General features: G+C 33.0%; 1 protein-coding gene across 6 annotated transcripts; it reads right to left on the bottom strand.

Annotated features, from left to right (window-relative positions):
• Positions 1–598: 598 nt before the first annotated feature.
• LOC122042599 (WAT1-related protein At2g37460-like) lies at positions 599–9,045 on the bottom strand. Of its 6 annotated transcripts, XR_006129314.1 has the most exons (8): positions 8,803–9,045; positions 8,584–8,646; positions 4,426–4,542; positions 3,913–4,174; positions 2,753–2,908; positions 2,515–2,663; positions 1,142–1,324; positions 861–1,047 (listed from the first exon to the last, which is right to left on the bottom strand). XR_006129314.1 is itself a non-coding variant. In XM_042602779.1 (7 exons), the coding sequence occupies exons 1-7, from the start codon at positions 8,982–8,984 to the stop codon at positions 831–833; spliced, it is 1,098 nt and encodes a 365-aa protein (XP_042458713.1). In that variant the 5' UTR covers positions 8,985–9,045; the 3' UTR covers positions 599–830. The 6 variants fall into 6 exon arrangements, 5 of the variants coding, with proteins under 5 accessions (XP_042458713.1, XP_042458714.1, XP_042458716.1 ...); XM_042602779.1 differs by lacking the exon at positions 1,142–1,324 and having other exon boundaries at positions 599–999; XM_042602782.1 differs by lacking the exon at positions 1,142–1,324.
• Positions 9,046–9,754: the final 709 nt, after the last annotated feature.

The following is a 9,754-nucleotide window of genomic DNA, read 5'->3' on the forward strand; positions in this document are numbered from 1 at the left end:
TTTTACAGTGAACCGTAATTGAGATTGAAACTTCAGATCTTTTATTATACAGTAGAAGACCTAACAATTATATCATTACCTGGGCTCCCTCCTTATTTCTTGCTAAAATATAGGTGATTCATGTTACATCAAATCAAATAAGATTGATTGATAAATTTCAGTGGGTAAATTTCGTTTGGAGGCAATTGATAATTTTTATTGTTGAGATAATTTTAGAGGAATAATAGATTCAAATTTCATTTAGTAACGTCGTCCTGTTGCTAAAATATAAATAGAGTGTAAAGCAATATAACACTCAAATTTTAAAAATTATATCAAAAGGAACTCTTCTATTTTAAAAATATCCTTGTTCAACATTATTATATCAGTTTTAACTAAAACTAATCCAACATAGAATAGTTAGAGCAAATTTAAAGTAATTTTGATATTATAGTAGTTTTAATTTAAATTAATCCATGTTATTGAATCAATTTTGATTAAATATTAATGTAATAATTTTGATTAAAACTAATTCAATAATATTTGATCAAATTAAAATAATTTTAATTAATATCTAAACATTTTTTTACTAATACTAACATATTTTTAATTATAATTATTTAATAATTTTGAATATGTTAGAATATTTTTAACTAAAACTATTACAAATTATACACTTTTGTCCATATAATCTAATACAACAATAATAACAACAATCAAACTTTACTAATTAAGTAGAATCTGCTATATAGATTCTTTAATATCATTAGATTCTATTCTCTACTGTATAATCATCTATATTTAAATAATCTTATTTTATTTTAATATAACCTAATTTAACATAAATGTATTTACAAAATGGTTGTGGATAACAAGGGCTGTTGGTTGCTTGTTACCTGAGTGTTATTGTTCCATGTTTCTCTTGGATCTTCATATCGGCAAGAGTCACGAGGTGCTCCCTTAGCCTTCACCCAAATGAACAAGTAAAGGGCAACGATAACCATTGTCATGCCCGTCAAGCTGTCCAGTGTGTAGCAGAAACATCAAATTTCTTTCAAGAAATGCTAGCTGAGAGGAAAAAAAAGTTAAGAAAACAATTGAAGTGCGCAGTGAAACGTAGAAGAGGAAAAGAAGAAACATTCATCTAGTTCATGTAACTTACGAGTATTTCGACTTCTCAAGTTGTTTGGAGCTTGTTCATACTTTTGTTATTCCTCTTAGGAGTGTCGGATTGGCACAGCTACTTGGCTCGACATGAGCTAGACTTAAATGGGTCAAGTTGTGTTGAGCATGAAGTCAATTTTCACCCAAATCATGCTCAGCATAGCAGGGAAAATCCAACTTCCTAAAAAGAAAAAATCTCATTCGAATTCAAATGGTTTTAAATGACCAAAATAGACCTATGATGGCCAAAAATGGACTAAAGCCTCTTCGAGTCAATTGTGCATAGTATCGTTGGCTCAAATGCACTAATTTTGAATGTTCAGTTGATTAGAGTACTTTATCTAGTTGACTAGAGATTTGTCCCTCAACTTTAAAGGTCAAGATTGGATCTAGGTATATAAGCACCCTTGGAGGTGTTAGGATAACAAGGCTACTGAAAAAAATACCAATCATTCTACTCACAAGTGCTCCAAACAACTCCAACACCTTAGAACCATCAAGGCTTTAGACTTTCAAGTTCTCAAGCCCTAGAAGAGAGACCTTGCTTTCTACCTTATGCTCATCTACACTCTCTAGGGAGAGAAGTGAGCTTTGTTGGCTTACATATATTCATTCTTTTTAGAGAGCTTAATTCCTATGATTTTAGACAATTGTTGTCACTGTTGCGTTGTGGTCAGTGCTGACCAAGGCCATGCTTGATCTTACCCAAAAATGGTTTTATTTGATCTAGGTCAAATGCAGCAGTAGCTAAGCCAGGCTGTTTTGGCACAACCCATAGACACCTATTGTTCCTGCTCCACTGACTAATTTTCTATAAGATTGATTGGAGTCTCAAATCTCAAGGTACCCCTTTAGGCAAGCATGATGGTGGTAATTGTCTCTTATCTTCAACCAATTAAAAGAATCTGATTCACACATTTTGGACTCAAACCTTCAACAATTGCACCCAATCACTATGTACTAACACCGAATTCATACGCAATCTTTAAAGGTGCCTCTATTCAAGGTCTTAAACATAATTAAAAACAAAAACAAGTTACAGATAAGAGAGCATAGAAATTCTCATCCAAGAAGAAATCCAAAATACAACTAAGAAACTATAGAAATGATCATCCAAGAACTCTGCTACTTATTATGTGCTGGTACCTTGTCTCATCTTGAATTCTCAGGAATTCAAGGCATTAACTCTAGATAGCACTAGATGAGAATGAGAATGAAATGACAAGTAGAATGTGTCGTTTCATTTCTACTTTTTGGCTGCATTAGTATATAATTGAAATGATCTGTTTCATTCCTTTACCTGGTTGTATCAATGAAAAAGACTAACAAGTGAAATAACAAATGAAATTATTCATCTTTAAAGATTTTTACCTGCTCCAGGTGAGCTGTTCATGCAGTAGCAAAGGCTCAAGAATGGCCACAATCACTGTAGTCAGGGGATTGAAAGCTGCAACATAGACTGCACCCTTTTCCTTCACACACATTATTATGATGAATCTTTCTATACCCATGCAAATTCCCTGCAAGGGATAAAAAAAATTGCACAATTGATTCCCATCAGATAACAACGATGCAGAAAGCAAAAGAGAAATCTAAGTGAGATGTTTACACAGTAAAGTATGAGAAGGAGCTGCATGTTCCACTGCAGTTTTAGGGCTGAGGGCTTATCCAATATGAGTGAAACAACTGCACACTGGAGGAGGCCCATTAAACTGATCTGGAACGAGAGGGAGACTTTACAAGGGTATTCTTCAATTATTGTCTCCTGTAAACATTCAGTATACAAAATAATCATCCTCTGAAGTTAAGGTTTGTCAAGTATGAGTAGGTTGAATTAGAGGTGGTACAAAATGTAACCTGCAAGGTTCTTCATCTTTATAGATAACCAAAAATATCATACATTCAGATCATTACTGACTATGAAAACAACTTCTAAGATCTTTACTAACTTGATAAAGATGGAACTGTAAATGTTTTCCTTACTTAGGATAAAAAGGACAGTCCGGTGCACGAAGCTCCCGTCATACGAAATCCCGGGGAAGGATCCATTGTACGCAGTCTTACCCTGCCGTGACCTTTTGGTCACAAAGCAACAACGTTACCGTTGCGCCAAGGCTCCCCTTCATTTTCCTTATTTAGGATGGTGAACTTTAATCATTTCCTCTCTAACTTGATTTTTCTGAAATCATTCATTGCATCCACATTACTATCTAGATGACCAGATGTATTTTTACCCGAAGAAGCCTCTTCATGATTTTTGTTAGAATTTCACATAGTTCCTTCATTTGGATGGCAACTTAAGACAGATGATTTCCATGGCTGAGAAATATATACAATCCCAGGGGAGTGACTCCCTTCTGTAAGTGCACTTTTATCTCCATGATTCATTTTCTTCTTGTTTGGGATCTCGATAAGTTGACTTCTTTATTGAAATTAGTTGCTTCCGAAGAATGTTATCTTTTCTCTCATAACAAGTATTTTATAGAAATTCCTAGATCGCATATGTATCTCGTTGTAAACTCCACCTTGATAATGTACATTGTGTCTAAACCAACATACAAGATCATAATAGAAAAATTATATTATGCAACTATTACTTGTTCAAATTTTGCATAGACTAGTAGGAGTTTTGCTTGTTAGGTAATAACAAATAAGCATTCACAACTCTTCTTGCCATACAACTCAAAATGAAACATCAAGAATGATAACCTTTAAGTGATCATTCAAATCTTATTAATTAGAAAATTTAAACATAAAGAAAGTTTGTACCTGGTAAAGTAGAAAAGCTGAGAAGGAGGAACACCCAATGATGGCAATAAAGGCTCCCAATATGAAGCTATCACCACTTTGGCCAAAGAATTTGAGCATTGGCGACAAGAGAAATGACTCCATGTTTAATCCTAATTGTTGTAGATGTTGGTTTTCATGATGGCCCTTGAAGAAGGTCATCACCATTGCCCCTCCTAAACCTAGAATTATGCCAAGGATCTTAGCTCGCCCATCCCTTTTCCTTATATTTAACTCCTCCAATCTAATCAATCACACTGGTAATTAGTGAAACACACATCAATTTAAGGAACTTAACTACTGCATAAGGCACTTGCTTGGAGATTTCCATAAAGAACTGCATACAAATTCATGTGATGCATAAAGGACTTGATGAATCCTCTCGGATTAGATCAAATGACTTCCCAAGGAACCTTCATAGGAAATCACCATGCAAGCCCCATGCACAATAGTTATGTTCCAAATTGATGCATTATATTTTAATTACATACTCACCTGAGGAGATAGGCTAGCAAGAAAGTAATTGACGGTATGAGATTGTTCATAGCGCCAACAAAGATGGAGGACGTGAGTGCGATACCAGCATTATGCAACATTTGATTCAATGTCACTCTACAAAATGCATATGAAATTAAAAAAAAATAGATAAATCAACCACTTACTAGTGAATAAAATGGATTGCAATTTCAAGCATTAAAATAAAATTGAGCATTAAACACTAACAACATATTGAATTAAGAGTCTATTCATTTCCAAATAATTAGTCATTTGACAAGGGAATATTTTCCCAATATATAAATATAATGGACTACTGTACATGTACAATACTAATTAACACATTCCAAAATGACTAACCACTTGAAGGGAAACACCTTTCTAATATATAGACATAATGGATCACCAAATTCGTCAATGCAGAACTAATGCACTTAGAATATCCTAGCTTTAATACTACCTCCTTATGTTTGTTATATCTTAGAGGTACTTGCGGACTTGCCTAGTTGCAATACCATGTTCATATTGAACCAAGATGGAGCTTATTTCATCCAAAAAAAAAAAAAACTAGTCATTAAATAATGTGATATGTTTCACTCTAATTCAACACAATATTATTACTAGAAATAATATATTTTTCTCTAATAATAGAGGTATGGAAGTGCCTAGGGAAATAGAGTATTGAACGACTTGTGAAATTATTCAACCTAATATTGAAAATGAAGGAAAGGTGTAATAAGCGAAGGATAAGTATTTTAGTTCACTTGTATAAAAACAAAAGAAATGTACAAAAGTATGTGAATTATAGGGCATTAAACTAATTAGTCATATCATGATACTTTGCAGAAAGAGGGATAGAAAAAAGATTAAGGAAATAAATCAAGTTGACCAAAAATCAATTTAGAGTTATGCATGAAACGTCAATGCTAGAAGCTATATATCTTCTAAGATATTGATTGAAAGGGGAAAAGAAGCGAGACTTACACATGGTGTTCGATGACCTAGAAAAACTTATGATAGAATTCCAAGGGAAATTATATGGAGAATTCTAGAAAAGAAAGATGTTGGCATAACATATATTGAAACAATTAAAGATATGTATTTACAATGTAATGACAAGAGTGAAAACTATAAGTTGATTAATTAAAATATTTCTAAAATAGGGCTACATTAAGGATCAACTCTAAGTTCATTTTTTTTACACTAGTTATGTTATGAATGAGATCACTAGACACATCCAAGACCATAGTTGCGAAAAGCATATGCTGGCTACGCTTAGGCGCAAGGGGCCGCAAAGAGCATTTACGCTTGGGTAGTGACCTAGGAGCAATACTCGAAAGAAGCGCGCTTAAGCGTGCACCTTTTGAGAGGTTAAGGCGTGCTTAGAGCATCTCCAATGCAAGCTTTTTAAAAGGTTTGTAAAATTAAAAAAGCTCAACAAAAAAGCTTTAATGAGTGTGGAGATGAGCTTTGAGGTTTTTAGTTCAAGAGTAGGTTTGATCTTTCAAACCTGCTTTTTTTCTCTTGGAGATGGAACCATTAATCATTGAAAAAATAATATTACATGTTTGACTTTTTAAACAATTAAAATGTTTTATTTAATGGTCAAATTATATTCTTTTCTTTTGAAAATAAATATATTTGATAAGTTAAAAAAATACAAATGACTATAATTAAATTAAAATTCATAAGTTAATTAAAAATTAAATGAAAATTATAAATTAAATTAAATTATAACAACAACCAAGCCTTTTCCCACTAGGTGGGGTCGGCTGTATGAATCCTTTTACGTCATTGAGCTCTATCTCCTATTATATTACACGCAACGCGTGTGCACGAGCACACTAGTTTCTAAGTCTGAATTCTGAATTTTCTTAATTTCTAAGTCTTTTTTGGTCTTCCTCTTCCTCGTTTGATATGCATGTTTATCATAGTTTCACATCGCCTAACTGGAGCATTTATTGGTCATCTAAGCACATGTCCGTACCATCTTAAACGTGTCTCTCGGAGTTTGTCCTCAATAGATGCAACTCCAACTTTCTCTCTAATGCTCTCATTCCTTATTTTGTCCATCTTTGTATGTCCACACATTCACCTTAACATCCTCATCTCTGCAACTCTCATCTTATGCTCATGTGCTCGAGTCATAGCCCAACATTATGCTCATGTGCTCGAGTCATAACCCTAAATTAAATTAAATTAAATTAAAATTCATAAATTAATTAATTAATTAAAAATTAATAAATAAATTAAATAAAGATCAGAATTGATTAAAATATTAAGTAAAAATTATATAGGGATATTCAATGAAAAAAATAATAAATAAAAATATGTGATTTGTAATGTAGGACCCACAAAAAGGTTGTATGGAGGTTTTTTTTATTGTATTGATAAACCCAATTAGCCTCATTGACTAGCCCTCGGTGACCGACCCGACCCCACGGAATTTTTCCACCGGTCGCCATCGGTAAGTGCGCGCAGCGGGTAACCCAAGAGCCCATCATCCTTTGGTTGCGCGCCCCATTTGGAGAAAAAATTCCTACAAATACGTCATAGTTGGGGATTGAACCGTAGGTGCTTGGGTGACAACCTGGATGTCCTACCGCGACACCATGGCCCGGGGATCAAGAGGATTTTTTGATTGTAGAGAGAATAGTAGGTTTTTTTACTTTTTGATGTAGCATATTGGAAACTACAAAAATGCTTATGGAGAAGTTTAACTATTGGAGATGCCCATAAGTCGTGATTTCCCTAGCCTTATTGAAGAGAAAAAATTTTAAAGTCCAACCCATACCTTTAATTACCCTTTACATTAATTACGTTGCATGCATGCTACACATTTTTCTAACGTGACTCTTCCTCTCCTCTAGAAAATGAACATCAACCTTTAATTATGTTGTATGCATGTGATGCATTTTTCTTTTGTGACTCTACCTCTCCCCTAGAAAATGAATATCAACATCCTTTGCAAACTTATTTCTCTCTGCGTGACTCTTCAATATTTGAAGTTTGTTTTTTCTTTAATTTGAAGTTTGATTTTGATTATAAAGATAAACTATTTCAATATTTGAATGTTAGTGAATTTTGTATTCACATTATTGTTTAATAGGTCATGGGTTATAATTTTGTTAGTGAAATATTTTGGTAAAAATTTCCTATATATGTTTGAATTGTACAAATTTATATCCAAAGCGTTTTGCTTTGGTAAGGCGTATGCGCCTCACCTTGCGCCTAGCGCCTCAAGCCCCAAAGCACCTATGCACTTTTGGCCGCCTTATGCCTTAAATTACTATGTCCAATACACATTACTATGGTGCATGTTGTTTTTAGATGACATTAGTTTGATTAATAAGACACGTGAAGGAATAAATGCTAAGCTCAAATCTTAGTAGGAGACACAGGAAGTTAAAGGTTTAAAGTTTAGTAGATTAAAGATAAAATATATATTATTTAACTGAAAATATCCAGATCATTTTTGCAAAAGGATGAAAATGTTAATAAAGGTGTTTTATATAGGATATAAGTAGAATAATTAAAATAGAGGATGACGAAAAGTGTTCTTTGTGATCATAAAGTATCTTAATAGTAATTAGACCTACTATGTTATATAAAGCTGAATGTTGAATTATTAAGCGAGCACATAAATAAAAGATAAGAGTTGTAAAAATAAGAATATTAAAATGGATGTGCAAACATATGAAGATGAATAAGATAAAAAATGAGAATATTAAAGAGAAAGTCAGGGTTGCATCTATTGAAGAAAAACTCTAAAAAATTCATTTAAGATAGTATGAATCTATATTTAGGCAACCAATAAATGAATCTATATACATATTTATTGAGGAAAGTGAGACAAAATAAGACTTGATTAACAATAATAAAATAATATTCATTTAAATATATAGGGTTAAATCTGATGGTGCTTGAGGATCTATATAGCCAACCCAGTTAACTAGAGGGATAAAGACTTAGCTGTTCTTGTACTACAGTGACAGAGTGCTTTTGCGATTTTTTTTTATATAATAAAAAGAAGGAAAAAAAAACCTCTTAAAACAATGGGCCCATAAATAATTAAAACTTAGATACATCTTGAATTTAGATAAAGCCTACATCAATGAGCAGAATGCATGCAAGGTCTACTTGGCAATTAACACTCACGCCATCAATGCGAGTAGAAAGATCTGCTTCACATTCTTCCACCGAACGCAAGGCCTCCTCCCTCTGCCACCCAATTCAGGAACACAATCTCAGTAATCTATACAAAATAGATCGATTAAAGGGGTTTTATTTCTATGAAAAATACCAAGTTCCAAACCAAAAAAACAAAAGTGAAGGAAAAAATAAAATCAATGGAAAAAAAAGGAGCAGGAGCTAAACCTGCTGAGGTAGAAAACAATAGGAGCGATGACGAGGGTTGTAATCATCTGGCGGTACAAGACGAAGGCGTAGAAGCTCATGCCTTGGGTGAAGAGGTAGCGGGAGAGGAGCAACATGTTGGCGATGATCGCCTGCGCTGAAACCATTCCCGCGACCGCACCGTACTCCTTCACACTCGCCATGCTTCTCCCTTCTCCCAACGCCTTCTTGCTCTCTGCCTTTTGCTAGAACCACTGCCCACTGCCCAAGGCTCCGATTTGTCCATCTTCAAAGGGAATATTTCAATTCACCCCCTCATACTTCTCCTTATGCAATATTATCCTTCAAAGTTATAAAATAATATAAATATCTCTAATTTTTTTTGAATTATTTGCGAATAATATTCATTAATAATATTAAGAAATACGTTTTTTTATCAAGTCTGTACATAAATAAAAAAAACTTTAAATAAATAAATTAATTTGTAATATCAAATTCACTTATCAACTAAAATATAAAAAATTTGAAAAATGAATTAAACTAAATCCAAACTCAAAGCAAGCTTAAAAAAAAATTAAGCTAACCTTGAATAATTATTTTTACCACTCAATTTCAATTACCATGTCAAATAAATTTAAATAATAAAAATTTGATTCGGTTGGGCTCATTTAGAGCCCAACCAAATCAATAATTAATTTTAAAGTGAATTCTTAATGAATTTTAATATAACAATATTATTGTTTAATTATTATTCAACAAGATAAAAGTTACTAGTTCATGAGTAAGATGTATTTGTCCTAGTGCAAACCAACTGCGCCAACCGTGTGATTTTAAAATTCTACAAAGAATTTTGATGAATTAAATTAATCTTTAACGCAGAAAAGGAATCAACTTGTTTAATTAAATTCATTTTTAATGTGCAAATCTATTTTGAAAAGCAAGTTAAAGTTGGAAAGTGAGATGTCCGGCGTCA

This window comes from Zingiber officinale, chromosome 2A, assembly GCF_018446385.1.
Source record: "Zingiber officinale cultivar Zhangliang chromosome 2A, Zo_v1.1, whole genome shotgun sequence".
NCBI lineage: Eukaryota > Viridiplantae > Streptophyta > Magnoliopsida > Zingiberales > Zingiberaceae > Zingiber > Zingiber officinale.

Excerpts from the sequence above, each read along its gene's own strand:
- LOC122042599 (XM_042602779.1), bottom strand. The coding sequence starts at position 8,984 with ATGGCGAGTGTGAAGGAGTACGGTGCGGTCGCGGGAATGGTTTCAGCG. Across the intron at positions 4,175-4,425 it reads TTGCTAGCCTATCTCCTCAG|ATTGGAGGAGTTAAATATAA; the intron begins GTGAGTATGTAA and ends GTGATTGATTAG. Across the intron at positions 2,664-2,752 it reads TCCTTCTCATACTTTACTGT|GGAATTTGCATGGGTATAGA; the intron begins GTAAACATCTCA and ends TATCCCTTGCAG.